The sequence below is a fragment of the Larimichthys crocea genome, chromosome XV, assembly GCF_000972845.2.
Source record: "Larimichthys crocea isolate SSNF chromosome XV, L_crocea_2.0, whole genome shotgun sequence".
Classification (NCBI taxonomy): Eukaryota; Metazoa; Chordata; class Actinopteri; family Sciaenidae; genus Larimichthys; species Larimichthys crocea.
Window position 1 is genome coordinate 696,047 of NC_040025.1, and position 21,932 is coordinate 717,978.

A 21,932-nucleotide genomic window follows, 5' to 3' on the forward strand; every position below is an offset into this window, starting at 1 on the left:
AACTGAGGATTGTTACTTTAATGATAACAGCTGTAAAATGTTAAAACAGAGAAGAGGTGCGCTCACACGAGCGTACAAATTAAAGCATCAAAACAAAAAGACAAAATTTCCAGAGTACATGAAGGAACTATTAGGAACTAATTAAAACCAAGAAGAATCTAAGAGGTGTATAGAGAGAAGAATAAATACACTGTCTACACACTCCCGTTAGAAACATGAATTGGAGCATGGTGGAGCTCAGGGAGCCGTTGAGTAGACTGAGAGTGGGCAGTACAGAGGGGTATTGTGGGACTCAGCTGCACACTGGCACTGGTTCAAACACACACACATGCGCAGCATTGATAAAAAAATACACATGCAGACAGCCAATCACGTATAATTACAAATTGTACAAGTATTAATTATGCTGACATGCAATTAGATCTCGCACCAGTGCTGCAGTTACTGTTTCCTCCACACCATGAACAAGATTTGCTGTAGAATATATATTAAAAGTAAGACTTCAATATAATAACCAAGATTTTAGATGGCAGCTTTTCAGTTGTGTTAGTTTACTGGAGTTAAAGTCAGTAAATTAGTACATTACTAAGTCATATCACCTGGTTTTGCTGTGCTTTGAATGGACCAGGCTTTCATCTTGTTTCCATATATTCAAATGAAAGCAGCTGGTAGACCATTTGTGGGAAGATGCTTTAATACAACAATGGGATAATGTGGTTCTATGTCACCACTTTGTTTGAGATCCTTACGTCTTTTTCAGGCACGACCAAATCAAAGATCATTTTTAGTGAATAAAGATTCTAAAGGATAAATGAATTAGGCCTACACTCACTAACTGTTAAGAAGAAGTAAAATCCCTAACCACAAAACTATTTAATCATCAAATACTAAAGACCATGTCCCACTAGATTAAATCAGTATTGAGGTTAATGGGGTCTAAGTACATTTATGAGCTATTGAGTGATTGATTTAAAGCAGCCATTTTTCTCTAAAACTGGATATATCCATTCATTCAGCTCCCAATGGGAATCATTAAAGTTTCATTTTATCAAACCCAATTCAGCCTTTTAGATAAAAGCTTTCATATTTAGTTTCAGTGGAACCAAAGCAATCCTTTCAAACACAAGTCAATAACACAGTCAAATGGACTTTCATTAACCCAACGGACCCCTTTTATCTACATTTTGTATCATTTTTAGTTCATCTTTTTCATTAACAGCACTGATTGAGTGAATACAGTGAAACTGTCCAGTAATGGGTGTAGTGTTTTCAGTGTGTGACTGTGAAGACCTTCTGTTGCGCGTTAACGGTGTTTTGTCTTTGACATATTTATTGTTACCTGAGAATTATAACAGAACAGATCACTTAAATCAGTGTATTCTGTCATAAATTAGTTGAACAAAGGGATAGTTGGAAAATAATCAAGAGTAAGATGAGTGGATTTAAATCAGTTTCTCAAGCAAACATATTGCAAATATTTGTGTGATTCTCTCAGAGTGAATTGGAATTACGATGTCTAATTAAATTTCCATTGAACACTATGAAGAAATAGTTGCTGTGGAAAAATAATCAAAGTATACTCAATTTAAATGGCCACCATCATGGCTCTGAATATGAAGAAAAAGTCTACAGGCTAGAATAAAAAGCCCATCCAAAATGTCCGCTGCCAACAAAGAACAGAAGTTACAGAAATGAACGGTGTGTTTTAATCGTAGCTCTCAGCGCGTGCTTTGTTTCTCCAAAACACACTAGAGAACAGGTTTGACTTCATCTGTGTTGTCATCAAGACATTAAACCTGGAGCCAATAACACAACCACTTACTTCATGTACCACTATAATACCAGTATGAAACTGTATGCAACAAACAAAACACTCCTTTAATCTTTAATTTAGTTTTATTGCTAATGGGCTAAAAATCCAAACCAATAATAACTAAAGCGAACAGTATCGTTAATATGTTTCTATGTAAAATGACTCTAATCTGCTTCTTACAGTGCTTCCCTCATAATAAAGTCATTTTATTTTGAATATTATAACTTTATAAGTCATAAAACCATAATGCACTTGTCAGATGGGAGTTTTTCTTTATGTGTCGTGTTGTGCTGTTTTCATTTGAGACATCAGCGAGTTGACTTTGTCCTAGTTTGACTATTTGACATTAGAAACTTTTAATGAATAAATCCCCTCAGGGGGAAACAATCCGACTTTCATACGATCACATTATGTATGAGAGATCTGTTCCTGCCAGAGTGGTATTAATTATCTTTATTAGATGAAAAGCAAAAGTTCCTGCTGATAGAGATGAGACATTTAAAATATGCAGCATTGAACTGATGCTGCTTGCACTGGCAGCATTCCTAGAACACATCTGACGCTTGGAAATTAAATAAAATGCAGCCAAGGTTGTGTCTGTTTTACCTGAGCGGAGATTAGCAATATGAAGAGTAATCTCCTGAGAAATATCCCATGATGACAGTTTAGAGGTTATTGTAGTCAGCACTGGAAAATAAAGATATGTTTACTGCAAGTTACTCACGACTCCACCTTCTGAAGAAATCATGCACACGCATCACTTCTACTCAGTGCTTGGATGTAGAGATTCACTGCTGACATTTTAATGCATCTGACAGCACATTTCTCGAATCCTTGAATTAGTTTATCTGCTTCATTTATTAATTTGCTAACACACGTGAGGTGAAGATTGGGGCTGCACTCATTTAATTCACATTTGCTGGCTGCTGTAATAAAGTGTTTTGCTGGATATTAATTAAGTCATGCATTTGGCACAAATGTTGGATAGATTGTTACTCTAAAAGGGGTTTTTAACCTCTTTTTCTTCAGGTGCATCACAACGGGAAAATCTGATATCAGAGGATCCATCTCCTCATCGTCTGAAGATGGGCTCTTTCAGTTTATTAAACTGATTTTATGTCCAAGAGACAATGACAGTGATATAATGATGTTATCAGTACAGTGTTCTTGGAAGCCCGTACAAGATGTGCGTTTAATCTCTCTCTGTCTCTCTCTGCATGTTTCATCTTGTGCTGCTGCAGCTTTTAAATCAATCTGATGGCGTTCGGTTTAGACTTGTAGCTTGAAAATGATGCAGAAATGCGGCTAGACTAGATCTATAAAATTGCCACTGTGACTTTTTGTAACAGTGACTCAGGCTAGATGAGTCTGACGTGTTGCATTGCTGTCAGATTCATGTAAAGGGATGCATGTCTAAAAGGGGCTTTTGCTGAATATTATGGAGGAGGTTGTCAAGAAAAATGTGTTTTTTCATAATGAAGGAAGGAAAAATGACGCCTGATGTTTTGGAGAGCATAAACACAAGCATGCTACCAGACGGTTTTCCCTGGTGGCAAACTGATTGTAAGATGCACTAAGCTAAATTCCTCTTCCTCCATCCCTCTCTCTTCACCCTCTCAGGTGGCGAAGGATGTGTCCATCCGTCTCCACAGCCAGCTGGACACCGTGGAAAAGAAGAGGAGTCGTCTGGAGCAGGAGAATGAGGAGCTCAGGGTCCGTCTGCAGGACCTGGAGGTCGCCAAACAGGTCCTGCAGCAGGAGATTGACAAGGTAGGATCACAATATCATTACTGTGCTGTATGGAGCCGGGTCAGGAGGAGCAATGCTGGGATAATTGTCTGTTTGTTTTTTTTAGCATGGGTGTTGTGTTATTTTTATTTTTGGTTGTAGCTGGCAGGCTAGTTATTTGAATGCAGAGGTGGTACAGTTTCTAGTTTATGGGTTATGTGACATTCCTCACAATAAACAGCATAAATTGGTTTGTCTTAGCAGCAGTAGCCATTCAAATTCACCATTGTGGTCTTTAGTAAACTCTTTCTTTGTTGAAGAAGATTACTGTAGTCTAAGTTCAGATTAAAGTGTCTATTTGTGTTTCGGACTAAACTGGAAATCTAAGCTAAACAGTGAGGTTCAGGCTGGTCCTTATTCAGTTTATTTAGTCGTCTTTTTGGCCCTTTGAAGAAAACAATGTTTACTGTGCTCAGTTTGCCTGGGAGCCTCAGGAGAGCCCCTCTCTGTTCTCATCTAGTGCTGCCTTCACTTCTGCCACTCCGCTGCCACTCCAGGGACTCTTTTGTTTTACCAAGTGTAGCCAATAAAGGAAGGAAGGAATAAAATTTGATGTCAGGGCAAGCTGAAGTGAAAATAAACAAAACAACTTCTTAGAAAAAAAGGAAATAAACACAAATAAATAGATATCGGACCTAGATTCGCTCTGCGCTGAGCAAAATTGACCTCTCCGCTGTCTCCCGATGGCCTCATTCTGAGCAGTCTAAGTGATTGAAAAGCATAAAATAAGGCGCCATCTTTCCACCCGTTTCGTTCTCTCTCTCTTGCTTCTGCTCATTGTCTCTTTTCCTTGCTGTCGGATGAACTGATGGTCATGGCCTTGGCTCAGGACCAGGCCCCTGATGTCGGTCAGGGTTGGATGGATGGCTGGGTCGCTGGCAGAGGATCTGGGTCTGTCTGCTCTGGTCTGGCTGAACTGTGTGTTCTCTCAATACAATTGCCAGTTTGCTGTTTGCGGATGGTTGGGAAGATGCCTGGGAGGGACACTCAGTGTTCCTGATGTTGACCTTATGGCAGTAGCATTTTATTTGCCGAAGCTAACTGGATATGTAAAGCAGTGAAAGCAAGCTGCCGTGTTACCTTTCTTGTTCACTAATGATTCTAAAAAATCTATAGAGGCAGATTACTGATGCATCTGTAGTGACCAAACTGATTTTACCACCCAATTTTCATCTATGGTCATAAAGATTAGATATTGTAGCTCTATCTCATGCTAAATAGCAAAAAAATCTTCTTTTCATGAGTGTTAGATAATAGATGCATTAACCTTTTAATCCTCAACTAATTGACTGCAACATTGTATTTTTTTGCATTGCTAGTTTCAGAAGTGTAGCCATATGAAATCCCCTATGTTTTTCCAATAAAGAAACACTGGAATCTCTCTAAATAATTTAACGATGAACATCAGCCCCCAGTGCAATGGAGAAGAAGCTGGTCGATATCCCACAAAGCATAATCGCAAACTTTTGCTTGCTGTTAGCTGTGGATTCAACAGAATTTGAAGCGTGATGGTGCTTTGATGTTTCTCAAAAAAAATGCTCCTTGTAGTTGACTTTCACCCCTTAGGTTTCTATTGCTTTGAACTTTTAATTAAATATATTTTCTTTGCTCTGACAACTAATGTCTATAAAATCTATTATTATCATCTTGTTGACTCACCATGCTGAAGGGCTCTCTAGTTATTTGCTGTCTGACTAACACGGTTTCATAAGCTGTGTTTTGGTTTTGTTATGCTGAGATACGCTAACCCTTCAGTGAAGGGAATTCTTCACATAGCTGATATGATACAGGGAACTATGTTTGCGTGTGTTCATCCACACAGGAATGTCTCACTCATCTCTGTCAAGTACGCCCCAGAAAAAGAAAAAAAATGAACAAGGGATAAGAAAAACGGACCTTTAGCGAGGGACATCAGGCTACAAAGCAATATATACACACAATAAAGAAATGTGTATAAAAAGGTTAAACAGAGTGGACAAAAAGGCATTTAACCACCGAGAAAGAGCACACAGACAATGAAGGCTTTGGTGATTCACAGGTGTAAAGGAGCTTTGTGAATTATTGATTGTGCTCCGATGGCGGCTGCAGGCGCGAGTCTATATCGATATTCTTTTCAAAGCAGAGCTATGCGGAATACCGGCTAGACCTTTATTGTGCTGCTGCAGGCTTTTTCACAGCAAACTGGAGAGGCGTTGGTTTCTGAGAACCAAACGGTGTTAACGAGTAATACACAAAAACACAAACGGTTCCGATATTTTCAAGTAACGCAAACAAACACAACACGAACAAAAGCAGCATCCAGAAACGTAGCCCTTTGTCTACAGAGCTAATATTGTTAGCTTTGCTAACAATGTCTGTGTTGTGTATTGTTATAAAATTATTAGAAAATCAAAAAGTCAAAAAGAATCTGCATATGTTCATAAGCTGCTATCTAAGCTTTACGTTAGTGCTGTCGCTAAACTGTAGCTGTTGTTGCAGGCTGTGTGTTAGCATTGTTAGCACTGTGTTAGCCTCCTCCATTTTGGACTCTTATTAGGATCCTTCATTGTGAAGACAGTTTGAATTAATGTGTCACATTTTTTAAACATTTGTCATCTTGCACAAATGCAGCTATTGGCTATCGGTGAAGCTACAGGCTCATATCTGTTATCTTAACACATCTGTATGCACACTGACCCACACACACACACACACACACACACACACACACAAACACTTTTATTATTTAGCACCCTGTGAGTAAAGAAAACACAATTAAGTTGAACAAGGATAAAGGAGATGTTTCCTCTCTCCTTAATTATCTTTCCTATTCTTCCTCACAGGCCAACTTATGCTCCTCCTCCTTCTCCTCCTTCTCCTCCATCCCTTCCTCGCTCACCTTCCATTCTTTCTCCCCCCATCCTCCTCTCCTGCTGCTCCCATAGAGACCAAGAGGAATGCTGATGCAGGGATTTTGCCCTCCTCTTTTAACAAAATCTCTTCTGCTCCTGCCCTCTATCTCCATACCAAAGACAGAGCCTCTCCTCTCCTCTCCTCTCCTCTCCTCTCCTCTGCTCTGCTCTCCTCTCCCTATCCTTTCCTATCCTCTCCTCTCCTCTCCTGTGCTGCGGTCTTCCCTTCCATCTCCAAAACCATCGATCCATTCCAGCTGTTTGACCTATGAAGGAGGTGCAAGGTCGGACTTGATAGACGGGGGTGGGGATGCTGTAGGTTGAGAAGGAGGCTGTCTCTGTGGGTTTATGAGAAATAGAGGACATGATGAATGGATCGGTGCATCTTCTTCAGGTGTTTTGTGATCAGAGGAAGGATTGATTGACAAAGGGATGGATGACTTTCAGTCTGCATCTCCTCTCCTCTGCCTTTGTTTACATTTTTTTTTCCCAAAGCCGAAATAGTAACCTCGCTTTGAATCTAATTTGTTTCACTTCTGCTCTCTCTTGGTTGTGGTTGTGTGATCCACAGTGTGCAGTGTAAACAGACAAACAACACAAGCCGCAAATGGAGATGTTTTGCTGGCTTTTTGTGTTCATTTGACTGTTGTACGTGTCCCTTTGCCTCATGACTGAATATGTGATGGACAGGCAGGAATGGTAGAGTCATATGACATGTATGATCATCAGCAGAATGAATCAAGGACTTTGACCTTGTAAGGAGTGATAGACGGATAGAATTACACTCAATGTGCCCCAGCTGCCATTAACCAGTGCCCGATGTCATGTGCTCCCTGCAGATGTCTGCATGTTGACAGATAAAATGATAACCCACTTTTTGTTGCTGAATGTTTATCTTAATTTGATGTGTTACATGCTACATCCCCCCCAGCATCCCCCAACAGCATGACTTGACAGTAGTGATTTCATTTCACATTAGAGATTTCGGTATTTCTGTATGCATGAAGAAACAACACTGCCACTCAAATCTGATCAAACCCACACACTTCTGATGAAGCGGATAAGCTATGTTTTGTATTCTTAAACCCTTAATGAATATATTATATATATTTATTATATATATATATTAGATATTATATTATATTATGTCATACTTACAAAGTGCAGACTGAATTGACTGGCATTATTTATCCCTCTTGGTGCAACAATACAAAATAGTCACAAAGAATATTAATATTTTATTATTAAATTATTAAACAAGATATTTAATCTGAGCCTCTTACTACATAAGTAAACATCAGTAATTTGTATTTTTGTTAGACAGCTAATATGAAATGTTACGCTACATTAACCTCCATCAGTACTCTTCACATCACTACTGTCTTCTTGTAGGCAGAACATATCACACCATCATTTCCCGAGCCTCACACTGTGGTGAGCAAAACATCCATTGTATGTTGCTGCTGTGTTAGTAGCTTGAGTCCTCATGGTCCTTTGTTTGTAGAGTGCAGTAGAAATTGACCAAAAAAGCTTTTAATCCAGCTGTGGCCACACTGCCTCAAGGTGCCTAAACACAAAGGAGTAATGGGAGAATGGAGAGGTGAAAAGAAGGAGAGGTAGACAGATGGACGGATGTGAAATGAAGGGATACATGGCAGGGTGGCTGGTTGAATTTGAAGTATTCCACTTATGGGGAGGAAAACAAAGGAATTAAGCAAAGGGGAATGAAAAAGAAGAAAAGAGAGAGATAGTGGAGAGGAGGACTGTACCATGTAGGGTCTTGGTGGGAGGGCTTGCAGTCGAGGAGATAAGAGCCTTAATTGGGAAAAAAAAATCATCAGTGGCTGGAGGGTGAAGGGAAATGCAGCATGTCACTCACTGACTTTTCTTTCATTGTCTATTTTCTTCTCTTTATTTCTCTGGTTTGGGTTTACAGCATCTTGTTCTTTGTTTCTCTCACATGTAGACATATATGTTCTCCCTGTCTCTCCTTCTCTCTGCATGTGTTAAATTCCCATGTTCCCCTGAAGGTCATTTTTCTCTTTTTCTTTGTGTGTGTGTTTGAGAGCATGGTGATTTAGAGTTAGTCCATTGAGCATGATAAGGTCATTCTGTCAACTCGGGCACATATACATGCAGAAAATGGACATTTTAATGTTCTCTCTCTCTCTTTTACACACATCTTTTCTTAAACACAACCGTCAGGAACAAACTTCACTCTGTGGTTTTCTCAGAAATATCCATCCATCCGCGCTTATCCTTATCAGGGTCGTGGGGGACTGAAGCCAGTACCGGCTGGCACTGAGTGAGAGGCGGGGTACACCCTGTACAAGTCACCAATTAGCTGATTAAGTGCATGTCTTTGGACTGTGGGAGGAAACTGGAGTACCTGGAGAGAACCCCAGCTGAGGTTCATCTCAACATGAATATCTTAAAAGAGTCAGGCGCTAGAACAAAAGGCTGATATTGGACAATCCTACCCGTTCACAATCCCGACTCTCCTCCTTCACATTTTAATCTTTGTTATCAGTTTTTAGAAGATTTAACATTTGGGAAACTTTCCCCTTTTATGTGTGGGACCGTATCTCAGTGCGTCTCAAGCTATTGGACAGAATAACAGACACTAATAGTGTACATGTCAGCTCTGTCCAAAGAAAACAATGTATGTCCAATTCTGGCATTTTGTCTTTTCAGATAACCTGAAGGGTAAAGTCTCATTTCCTGGGGTGAGAAAATTCTCCTTGTTATTGAGCTAAATAAAGCATTTAAACACTTGTTGGGTTTGCTGAAAATGTTTTTTTCTTGGCTCAAGAAAAGTTTTGGACATAGTGCATAGTTTCCACTGGACAGCACTGTGGTGCAGCATTCAAGTTAACCGGGAAAAGCAAATATCACATGGCATGAGCAACTTGAGTCTGATGTGCAACTTTATTATTTTTTTTATCTCTCCAGCTTTATTTGATAAGTTTGTTTTCATTGCACCTTTTACTTTTTTTAATACACAGACTCTTCCACCCAAACCAAGCGTAAAACCATTTCCATTCAGGTTTCAGGAGTATGTGCTATCTTTTGCTAAAAACCCCACACAATTTGAAAATTGCTGAATCACAAGTGTCCTAATTTTCAATGTACAGCTTACTACAGAGTCTTTCTCACTCTCTCTCTCTCTCTCTCTCTCTCTACCTCTCTCTCTCTCTCTGTTGAAGGAAACTGTTCCCTGTTATTTCTGGCTTTCAGGAAGTGCTGCCTATTGTTTGGAGCGGGTTGAGAGATGTGGGGCAAGGGTAGCCGGAGACTTTGCAGTGTGCACTTGGCGGCGTGTGTATTGTGTGTGTTGTGTGTGTGTGTGTTAGGACTTTCTGAAAGCGAAGACAGGGCGTTCACTCACATACAGGTTAGCCTGCAGTGTGTGTTGCCAATGTAGCCAATGTTCATGGCTCCAATGAGCGTTTATGTTTATCCCTGCATGCATGTGTGCATCGCTTGTGTATTATGGGTGTATTTTACGTCCTGTGATGTCCTTCAGCACAGCGCAGAGGAGGGAGAGAGCGAGAGAAGCAGATCCAGGGTTAATGGAAGGTCGGTAAGCTGTAAAGTTATTGTGACAAATTGAGGGTGTTTATATTTAAGGCCTCAATTAACCCATTGGACCTGTGGGTGGCTGTTTTTATGTACAAGCTTAACATTGCATGTCTTAACTAGACATGCCATAGAGTGTTATTTTCAGGATAGGTTAGGCTACCCGAAATACATTGTTATAATTCAGTGTAGTTAAATCTGATTTAAAATGCTAGAAAATAATGAAAAAGTCTACTATGATGGCTTCAAGATGTTTATTTTGTCTGACCAAAAGTCTGAAACCCAAAGATACTCGATTTACTCTCATATATGACTGAGTCCCTCTCATTTGACAGGCTGAAACCAGACACAACTTGGCTTTTTGCTTGAGAAATGACTAAAAGGATTGATTACTTTTCTGTCAACAAAGCACTGCCTCTCTCACCTTATTTCTTACACCTTTAATTAATTTCTTTACAAACTGTTGCTCCAGAAAAAGAGATGAAGATATAACGCCAAATTTTAAAGTGGTAACCTGAAACACAGGTATTGTGTAAATGTTAGACTCTCTTACAAGGAAGAGTTTAGTGATATCTACTTCTCTGCAGTGTGACATCCGTGCTATTTCCCCTTGGGGCATCTCAAGCTGAGGGGACACAATGAAAGCAGCAGTGATGTTGTCTGCAGGGACACAAGTATTGTTAAATGGGTCAGAGCATCAAAGCAGCCAGGGTTTAAACTTAGCTTTATCTGGGTCAGAGTGATTGATTAGAGTGAAGATGGTCTTAGAAGAACAGAGAAGGAAATCAGCCACATAACACCCACACTACACACCGGAGACAGGGTGACGTGTGCGTTGAAGAAGAAGACATTCGGCTTTGGGGTTTGAGAGGTAGAAGGGTCCAGAGGAAAAGAGGAATGACAGATGATGAGAAAGCCTTCTTTATGGCGAGAGAACTTGGGTTTTAGAGGTTTCATTACAGCTGCAATGATCAGAAAACTGCATGGTGTAATTGAAACAAACATAGACAGAGAGAGATGGGGGAGCAAAGAGTGTGTGAGAGAGAGAGAGAGAGAGAGGGGGGAAACAAACAAGATACTTTGCAGAAGAAAAGACGAGTGAGATGGAAAGGAGGCTGATAGAGGGAGAAACAATGAAAGAAAATATGTTTGGGTGGAGAATGGAAAAAGAGAGAGTTTGAGAGTTAAAGGGGAGCGATGTGGAGACAGAAAACAATAGATACAGGGAAGAATAAAATGAGTGACAGATAAGAAAACAAGGAAGAAGGGGAATATATTTAGAGTGACAGGTGGGCTGCTTTTGTTTGGAAATGAGAATGAGGTGGTATAATATATGAAAAGAAAAAAAACTGAAAAGATGAGATGAAAGAAGTTTGTGAGCACACATGAAAGGAGAGAAATACCAAAAAGGAAGAGGGCACATGAGGATGGGTGTGGAAAAGACAAAGGGAATCTTGCCAGAAGTGTTTCTGGGTCGACGGGAGCTTTACCGGTGCCAGTGGGACGGACACAGAGGTCGCACACACAAATACACAGAGCTGTGCACTCGTACTTCGCACACACCCACACACACATACACACACACAGATGCTGTAATGTATAGGAGTGCAGAGAATCCTCTGGGGAAGTCAAGGTATTGTCCGCACACACACAGAAAGGGAGAGAGAGAGGGAGGGAGAGAGATCGGTACAAAGGCAAGCTGAAGAATAAAACTTCATTGTACACAAAGTACACATACATCTGCAGCTGCTTCTCTGCACACTGAATGAGGGATGATTTTAAAAGTGGAAAATCAATAACAAGAAGCACAATTATTGTTCTGTACGGTCTAGACCTGCTCCATATGGAAAGTGTCATGAGTAACTTCTTTATGATCATTATGACTATATACATACATTTAAATTGTTCCTTTTAGCTTTTATAAAAGAAATAAAAAGATGTATTTTGCTTTAACATAGACACTCTGAGACGTGATTTATAGATGTTAGAAGAAGCTCTCAATATAAAACAGTAAATGGTAAATGGACTGTACTTATTGTACACCTTTCTAGTCTTCCAACCACTCAAGCGCTTTTACACTACATATCACGTTCACCCATTCGTACAGTGATGCTTTTGGCTGCCATGAAGGGTCAACAGTTCAGGAGCTAATAACATTCACACACCAATGGCACAGCCTTCGGGAACAATTTGAAGTTCAGTATCTTGCCCAAGGATACTTCAACATGCAGACTAGCTGAGCCACAATTTGAACCAGTGATCTTCTGATTAGTCCCGAGCCACAGCCGCCCCACAGAACAGTTCAGCTCAACACAAACCACAACCTTCAAAATGACTATAACATTGAAAAAACAAAAACTGAACATTCAGACCTTAAATGCAGTCAGGATTTAATGCAAGATGAGTGTTAATGAGGGGAACAAACTCCCCAGCACCTCATGTTTGGATGAATGAATGAATGTAGAACTTCATTATATAAGAACTTATTTACTTATTTAAACACATTTTTGCAATGATCCCCCAAAACGTGTCTATCAAACACTGACAAAGATGTGTAATGGAGGCAGGTTTTCCAACAGTAAACGGTAAAACTTAAGTACTTAAAAATCACAAAATAGAACATAATTAAAAGCTCTAATTTAAGCATCTTTTTCTGTATTATGTCCACGGAAATATATGATACATCTGTGATAGACCAATATCTACCGATAAAATGATCAGTCAGGGCTTTACTGTTTTCCTGTACAGGACAGTCTCAGCCCACCAATCTGCCTGCGCTGTTGCCTTTAAGTTCAGAAACAAAAACCACACAGTTACACACATTTTAACGGCGCAGCCTTTCGTCTCACTTCTTCACTATCAAATATATTTGCAATTAATTTTCAACAGTCCCTTCTGAGCCCAGAGAAAGAACAGAGCTAATATAGCACTTCTCCGATGCGTTGATGCTTTTATAAACAGATGATTAGCGTTGTGTTTGTCTCCATCTCATGTTCTCTCTCTCCGGACTGCCAATATTTGTGTTAAGTTTTTCAACAGCAGAGCATCTTTTAGATGCTCGAGGGGGGTGGGGTGCAGAGGTAATTTCATGCCTCAGTAGCTGGAACACAAGTGTGTCTGAGATGCCCCATGTGCTGAAGGGCCCTGAACTGTTCAAGTCACTGATGGAGATACTGGGAGGTGACTGGGGAGTAATAACACTGTAAAAAAAACATGAGAAAGGAAGGGAAAGAAGAGAGGGCCAGAGAAGGAGGGAGGGAAGATAGATAAATGGAAGGATTAAGAGAGGGAGGGATGAATGTGCAGATACGGTTGTTATAGTTATAGAAACAAGAGAAAAACACAAAGAGCACTCACTGTGTCTGACGCCTAAATTGGTGTTATTCAGACACAGCGCTTAAGATGATGACTAAGACACTCACAATCGTAGAAAACTCCGAAAATGGAAAACACTTCTCTTTTATAAAGTTTGACCTTGACAGTGTTTGGTGGTTTTGGTCAGTAAATGACTTAAATGAATGAATTGTCATAATTGGTGTCATGAGAACAAAAGAAAAGAGTCAGACATAAAAGGCCTTTAAAAGTCGTCGTGAAATGCCAGATAAACGCTCACCTTTTGACTGCAGGACACTTTATTTGAGTGCTAATGCATTAACAGAAAATGACTCCCTAACAGCTGCTGCCTCGCTCTTGTCAGGTGTAAACCTTGTCTCTCTGAAATGTCACCTGGAGCAGTGCTGCTCATAAGTCATACCTCTGTGGATTTTTGGAACTAGTTTAAAAAAGATTTGCAAAAAACAAGGATGTGCCAGAATTTCCCCTCGACACACCTCGAGAAGCTTTTTGTTAAGAGATCGCTGCTGTCATCTGTTGATTTGACTGGACTTTTATTACCATGCTGTCGCTCAAGGACACAAGCACGAAACTAGTGCAAGTCAAATGTTGAAAAATGTCAAACATAATGGTTCCTACATGTACCCTGTATCAGGTGGAACATTGAAAGCTACTGTGTGAGAAGCTGACTTTTTGCTTTGAGTGGCAACACGTCTGTAAATCTGAAATATATAATGAAGTATGAACTTTATACAAAAGCACAGAATAAGTCTGTATTAATGCAGCCACAATGGGCTATCACATTTATGTCGTCTGAATATATGTACAGTATATATCCAATACTGATAAACTGACTGACATTGTATTATGCACTTCAAAAGCCAGTATAATATGCTACAATATGTAACTTAATTATGATTTAATTCCTCTTGTTGTCCTGTTATAACGACTCTTCCGTTTGCCAAAATCATTTATAAGCTAAATTTGCGAACGCCAAAACGCCAGAAGACCCTTTTAGTCCAGTTTGTTCGCCTTTTTCCCGGATTCCTAACAGATTTTTTTTTTAAACCACACTATGAAATGAAAAACAGTCTACAATAATCAAGATTTAATTGACCCGACCGGTAATGGTATTACCATAGCAACTTAACCAGATTACTGCTTCATTAGAAACATAAACAGCATTTCTATTACCTCTAACTGTATCTACATGTGATATTTTTCTATGTTGGCTCTGTATAATTAAAGAGCAGTTTGTGAAGAGATAGATTTCAAGGAGAGATGGATGGAGTTTAGATAGAAAATGGATACACTCAGTGATGGATCGGAAGCTTCAGGCGTCTATGTGTGTCCAAACAGGACAGGCTCAATGAAACTCAATCAAATGGACGGTTTTAGAAAGAGAAGGAGAAAGAAAGAAAAGAACACAGCGAGTGGTTGGACAATACTGTGAGAGCATATGGAAGAGGAGGGGTGCCTCTTTCTCTCTCTGTGTAAAAGGTCTACAGCTGTTAAAAGCCGGCTGAAGTGCAGATTATCTCACCTGTGGACAAATTGGGGCTCGCTAAAAAGGTTCCACTCTGATCTCCGTTGGGAACCATTGTGTCTGGAGATACAACACACACACACACACACACACACACACACACACACACACACACACACACACACACACACACACTTACGTACACATGCAGTGTGTATCCTAGTGTATGTGAGTGTGTATTCTGAAAGTGTTAATTGATTGTCTATACGGACCCATATAGAACCAGATAGATTTGCTCCCTGGAGATTACTTCATGTGCTTCGCTTGTGCATTTGTGCATTGTGTGTGTGTGTGTGTGTGTGTGTGTGTGTGTGTGTGTGTGTGTGTGTGTGTGTGTGTGTGTGTGTGTGTCAAAGCACTTTTTTAAATTTCTGTAAGACTAAAATTGTATTAGCTTACACTGTGTTGCTGCGATGGTGAGCATTTTATACTGGTATCAGTGAAAATCCACTGTGCCACTGCAGTACAAGTAATCTATTACTCTAGTAATCTATTTCTTACAGCTGTTACAGCTATGGTGTTTTAGGTCTTTCAACAAAGGTTTTCTTTACAAGTTCAGTGTTGATTCTGTACAAACTTAACAGAAAGTTAACCTCTTCTTTTTCAATTATAACGTGTCAAATCATCTGCATATCAGTTTTCATGGCTAACAATAACAACAGCAGCATGCAAACATGTTAATAACAAGGCTAACATTTGTTAATCACTACTAAACATGTTAAAGTGCAGCAGGATCGGATGGAAATGTCATTAGTATTTTGACCTCACGGTGAAAAGATGAGGTCAGTTGATCACTGCAGTCAGTGGAATTTATTATCTGGGGACGATGGATAGCTATAACAAATTTCATTCCTATCCATCCAATAGTTGTTGGATGAAAAAAAAAGAAATTATGTAGATCACAGTCTGTTCTCTTCAAAACGATCACTATGAAAACTTCACCTCCTGGTCACTCATAACTGGTTGCATATTAAACTATATATTAATACATATATATACATATTAAACTTTATGTGTAAGACAATGTGAAACTTAAATTTGCTGCTTCTGGCAGTCTGATGGCTTCACACACATGTTGCTACATCATAAATACCCACATTATTATTCTAAATGTTTAATACTGTACAGTAATGGATATGAGCGGAAACACCACTGTGACATTTATGAATTTTCCCAGTGTCACTTGAATCCGAGGATAATTGTTCATCTGCTCAGGAGACGGTGCAGCAGCTTCAGCCTGTCTGTGGTTTCTCACAGTGGAGCAGATAAACCGAGAAGGCTGAAGGCAGCCGCACTCTCCCAGAGCCGAATCAATATAGGCATTTTAATTTTTAAAAAGGATCGAAACGCCTTTGGATTTATTAGCCTCACATTTTGCTATATGAAATTGCCACACCACCTCCAATGAGCTCCCCTGGTATGGAGCTGTGGGTACGAAACTGAGCGATACTCAGCAGCTTTAAATCTGTTTTATATTCCTGTATTTAGATGTTAAAATCAATTAAATTCCCAGCTCAAGTCAAACTCTACAGTGCATCTCCTTCTTGAACAGGTCTATGACTCTCAGACTTAAATTCTCCATAGTCAACAGGTCATGTTTTTGGTGCTCAGCTTGTATTTCCTTGTTCAAACACTGCAGTTCACCTTGTCTTTGCAATTAGATGAGACAAAAGACAGATCTTGCTCTGTGGAGCCTGGATTCATTGACATTCTCTCACAGTACTGGCAGCTCTAACTAAATGACAGGTGTAAGGTATTAAGCTGTGTACATGAGCAATGGACAGAATTTTAATGTTTCCCCTCTGTCGGGTCTCATATCACTTTGCACTTTGAAAACCCTGAAAAGCCAATTGAGAAGATTTAACTTTTAACTTAAATTGAGGGAAATGCTGCACCTCCTGACTCAATTAACGCACTTTCAGAACCCACTGAGGGGAGTCTGAACAGCAGAAGAAATGAAATATAAACTAGATTTGTCTTTTGATGTTGTGGGGAAATGTTTATAGCTGGAGGCCAAATATTCTACAAAGACTTAAACAACTGGCGGCTACTGAGTTGAAGAGTTCTTTCTTTTGAAGACCAGCAAAGTTTTAGATTGATCGTGTTGGATTCTTTAAATAAAATTCTGTTATGACGACTTTCTGTGTTCAAACACAGGTGTGGTTCTGCCTATGGTTAGTTATTTTATATTTGCTGTTCCTAACCTTTCGTTATGGCAGCTGTTTCTAGGTAAAAAGTCCTCTGGCATGCAGACTTTTCACAGAATTGCATAGACTTCAGAGGAAATCATCACATAACTAAAGTTTAACCTGATGTTTGATGCAGATATTGATACAAAAATCTGAAGGAATGTGAAAGTCAGGAAATCAAACTCTTTCTCTGTGTTTCCACCCTTATATACACAGATATTAATACATCTGCAGCGAGTTAATATCTGCAGATAAATGTCAGACTCTAAACAATCACATGATACCAGGTTATCATATTTAGCCATGACCCCTGTCTCTGTTCAAATGTATTTTTTTGGCTTTATATAAAAATATAATATAAACGAGGAGTCATTTCCCCATGAGAGGACTGGACTGACCCTGTTAGTGTTTATTGCCAGCCTGTAAGAGGTTCATATGTTAACCGTGGATGATGGATGATGGAGGTTTACCGCTGATGGATGATGAATGTGAGATCTGCTGTGTATTGCCATCGCTCTGCTGCGGCGGCAGTCGTTGCATTACATCACAGAGAGGAGATAAACATGAGCTGCAGCAGCAGGTCATTTACCACACACCTGTACTGTAGGTGTGCTCAAAGTGTGTATTTTCCCTTCCTCTAATCTCGTTCCCTGTCATATTCCCTCCTTTCTCCTCCTCCTGCTTCCTTCCCTCCATTCCCTTCTTTCTGGTCTCAAAGTGAGGCGGTGTGACATCATCACCGCGCTGCCGGCTCTTGTTGTGATGTGGAAGTGGAGACGTGGAAAATGAGTAGCTGGCACCTCCCGCTGATGCTAGTCTGGCTGCACCGCTGTTACTATGGCTACAGTGCCGGTGTGGTGTGTTGCTATGGTTACCCCACTGCTGTGATCTCCCACAGCAGCTGTAAGCCTGGCAGGGAAAGAGAGACTGGAGCTGCGTGCTATAAACTGATGGACTGTTTAATTGAGGAGAAAGATCACGGTCTGAAACCGGATTACAAAATTAAAAGAGCTGACTTTTATACCCATAGATAACTTTGATTTGATATTTAGTTTACATCATTAAACACGTGCTAGTGTTTAAGTAGTTCCACAACATGAAACTTGACAAGCAGTTTTACAACATACAGGAGCATGTTAATAGGTTCATTCCTCAGCTAGGGAACATACAGTATTACTGTGATAAAATATTCACAGCCAAACATTCATTAACCAACTTTTTCTGAAGGTTTTTGGCCATATAATGGACAAATTATATAATGTGCTGAAGAAGGACGTGAAGAATGTACCTTAAATCTAGTTGATTAGTTGTTGCTGTCTTTTTGTGGCATGGTTGACCATTGAAGCTATATGTGGCACTAATTTATCTATAAAGACTCAATAATCTAAAATTTGAATATTCAAACTTGTAGCATTAAAAACACACAGTGAGCCTTCTTCATATAAAAGTTCATGTTGAAATGTTTTTGCAGCTGTATTGTTATGAATCTATGAACCTAACTAAGGTCTTTTAGATCGTGGAAATATACATTAGACATTTATCATTTTGTGTGTTTTATAGTACATTTTCTGGAAACATCAACGTCATTATTTTTTAGGGAACACATGCTGAAGGGGGGTAAAAAAAGAAGTTGCCTAAAGAGTTTTATTTCTGATCATTGACACACATCGAGTGCTTCATCAAAACATGTTTGTTACAAGATAAAAAGCTCCTTATTTCTTTAAGGTCCAATCCTAACATGACTAAGTGCACGAGGACATTCACTTATACTGTATGTGAGACCTAATTTCTGACACAGTAGAAGTAGAACATCCATAACACACACATTCACATACATGTGGAGTTTATCATATAATTAGGATGGAGTAGTTAGAGATTAGAACAGCCCCTATAGTGCTTTTATTAATTCTTGACAGCGATTTCTTGATAATAAAACTGTCATAAAAAGATCGAGTTACATGATGATGATGATCTCCTCACATGTCTGTTCATGCCATTCAGTTGTAAGTCTGCGTTGCATAATTCACTGTCCCATACTGCCATTGTGTTGTTGCTCATTAGGATGGATCAGTGCCGCTGTGTCAGTTCTTTCTCTCCTCTTTCTCGCCGTTCATTTTCTCTTTCCTTTCCTTTCTGCATTTTCCTCCTCTTCCTACTTCTCCTGTCATCACGATCAGTATCCTCTCAGTAGTAGGAGGGAGGAAAGCAGGTTCAACTTCGGTTCAGGTCTGGTAAAAAATATTCAGATCACGGTTCAGGTGGCAGCTACAGACAGACTCAGACAAAATATTGATGGTGTCTGTGCTCATGGATTTTTAATGTTGTTTTTCTTTGGATTTGTTGTGAAATATAAGAATCTGTGATGAATATCACGAATGGAAACAGGGACATTTTGCCTTCTTCTCTCTGTCTTGTTTGTTGCTTCTTTCTTTCACTAACATGCATGGACATTTCTGTCTTCAGCTCAATTGACCTCAAAATCGGATTTAGAAAAACAAAGATTCCTGGAGTGCTGCCGTGTTTAAACAGGTCAGGTGTCATGAGACATCTGTACTGGACATTTTGCTTCAGACTCACATTATACATTTTGATACGCGCAAAAAAATACATGCAATGATCTCTTTGACATAAATAGATGATGCGAAACAGATGTAAATAGATAACACAGATGATACTAAATGGTTAATATCTTTACGTCACACATGTGCTGGTAACAGAAATACTCTGTTGAGTGGTTTGGTCATAACCAGAGAGACACTTGATCACAGGGTGTCAAGTGTTCATGTAAAGAGTTTAACCTGAATGCAACCTTAACCACATGTACTCATCAGTACATCGCATCTGCATGTCCTTTCCTAACTGGTGATGTGACTGGGATGATGGACAGAAACCAAAGCACATGGTCCTTTCTGTTTGAAACTGAAGAAAGAGCTGATGTCCATGTGAATGCGAATATTTTTATTCTTTCCCAACAGATTAAAGAATAATATCGAATGCTTTTACTTATTACAGTTGGTCTCCGCAGACTAAAAAAAACACCCAAGATAATCCATCAATGTGTGGCCTCAAATAAAAAATGTGTTATCTTCAGTGTTTTTTTTATCGGCGCTGCATTACATTGCACTCTGCTTCCTGTCAATCATCTGACTCCCACAGGATGAAATAGAGGTTTCTTCTTCAGGCATGTTCGGACTCACAAACATTGTTATCACAGCCTCACAGTGTGTGTTTAGTGCGCTTTGAACTTGCAAAGTTTGACATTATTATAGATCAGTATTTTTATTTTTTAATGATAAAGTATATGAACAAAAATACACAGCAGGCACTGAAATAATACTGAGGAAAATGTTCATGCACGCAACAGGAGAATAAAATCCCAAATGAGATCAATAATTTAAGATTCTTTCTTGGCCTTAGAAATACTAATACTAATCAAGCTCCACTTTGTTTCCTTTTCAGCTTCCACAGTTTTTATTAGCAGATAGTTTGCTCAGTGAGCTCAGTAGCTGTTATGTAAAAACTGTGTGAAAGAGATAATTGTTGAATTTACATAGCTGTCTACCTTAAAACCATAAAAGTGAGATGTGAGATAATTCTACTTAAGTAATGTGTGTTTAAACATTTAACATGCCTTGTGTTATAATCATTGACTTATTTAACATTTTATTAATTTTCAAAATAACAAACGGCTCGCACCATTGTTTCATAATACTATCTCTCTGCTGCTGCTCTCTCTGTCAGAGGATGTGATAATTCACTTGTAGCATGGCCGTGAGTCTTAACCAGTCATCCAGCACAGAAACAATCACTGGCTGGTTAATGGGGCAGAATGGAGCTGTGGGTATCTGGAGCTGGGCTGAGAAGAGAAGAGCGGCTCTAATGTAATCACACACTGACTGACTGGTTTGGAATGGATAGAAATAGAGGGATTATTATGTGATGGCCCCGGTGGTGGCGGGGGGGACTGATTATGCCTTAAGAGAAAAGTCTCTTCAAGGGTTCCTGTGTTAACAAGTGGAGGAGAGGAGAGGAGAGGAGAGGAGAGGAGAGGAGAAGCTAAAAGAGGTAGAAGAAAATAACTGCATGACGTCACTGTGCAGACAGAAAGGATCAACAAAAATTTTATAATCCCAGTCTACAGCACACAGGTGTCACAGGGGCAGATTATAATATAGGCATTTGTACAGTGTACACCACAGCTTTAAGTCCCATATATGAATCCAACAACATTTACATAAAACAGGTGCTGACCCTGAAAGGGATACAGTTTCCTAACTCCCAACCGGAGACTATACAGAAGTGAAGTAAAACTAAAACTCTTATTCTCGGAAGAGAGTGTCTCTCCCTACAATCTTGGTAGCTCTTATGAAACAGAATGACTCCTCATGTTGCAACTCTCAACATGTCCAAACTTGTAACAATTTTCATTTATTTTGTTATTTTTTCCACATTCTGTGAGATTGAAGTGAAATGTGCTAAAGTCATAGACATGTCAGTGTTGGTGAAGTATATTGTGCAAGACGAGAGATTTGAGTTCACTGAGAGGTTTCACACAAACATTGACAAACATCATATGTATAATTCATGAATCAATCAAACATAGATAAAAATAGTATTTGTCTCTTGCCATTGGCTACCATACGTGTGGTCCCATGGGGGATCCCTCGGGCACACCAGAAGGAGAGGGACTTTGCTTCTCTATAATCTTCTAATCTTTCCTAGCACGACTCCTCAACCTCCTGAAATGGAAATGAACAGCACCCCCATCACGTACACAATGAGTTAGAGATGTC

At 39.5% G+C, this 21,932-nt stretch overlaps 2 protein-coding genes across 3 annotated transcripts in view; one reads left to right on the top strand and one right to left on the bottom strand.

The window, feature by feature from the left end:
* Positions 1 to 21,932, top strand: part of mtcl2 (microtubule crosslinking factor 2) — a 93,366-nt gene that overhangs the window by 15,960 nt on the left and 55,474 nt on the right. For both annotated transcript variants that reach the window (XM_027288334.1, XM_027288335.1), the window contains exon 4: positions 3,434 to 3,583. In XM_027288334.1, the coding sequence (XP_027144135.1) occupies positions 3,434 to 3,583 (150 nt within the window). The remainder of the gene's footprint in view (positions 1 to 3,433; positions 3,584 to 21,932) is intronic.
* Positions 10,571 to 13,291, bottom strand: LOC113747694 (uncharacterized). The gene is made up of 2 exons (XM_027288336.1): positions 12,881 to 13,291; positions 10,571 to 12,839 (listed from the first exon to the last, which is right to left on the bottom strand). Exon 2 carries the CDS (start codon positions 11,962 to 11,964, stop codon positions 10,819 to 10,821), a length of 1,146 nt encoding a protein of 381 aa, XP_027144137.1. The 5' UTR covers positions 11,965 to 12,839; positions 12,881 to 13,291; the 3' UTR covers positions 10,571 to 10,818.

What these genes read in the sequence shown, in the direction of transcription:
- LOC113747694 (XM_027288336.1), bottom strand. Translation starts at nt 11,964, where the DNA reads ATGTATATAGTCATAATGATCATAAAGAAGTTACTCATGACACTTTCC.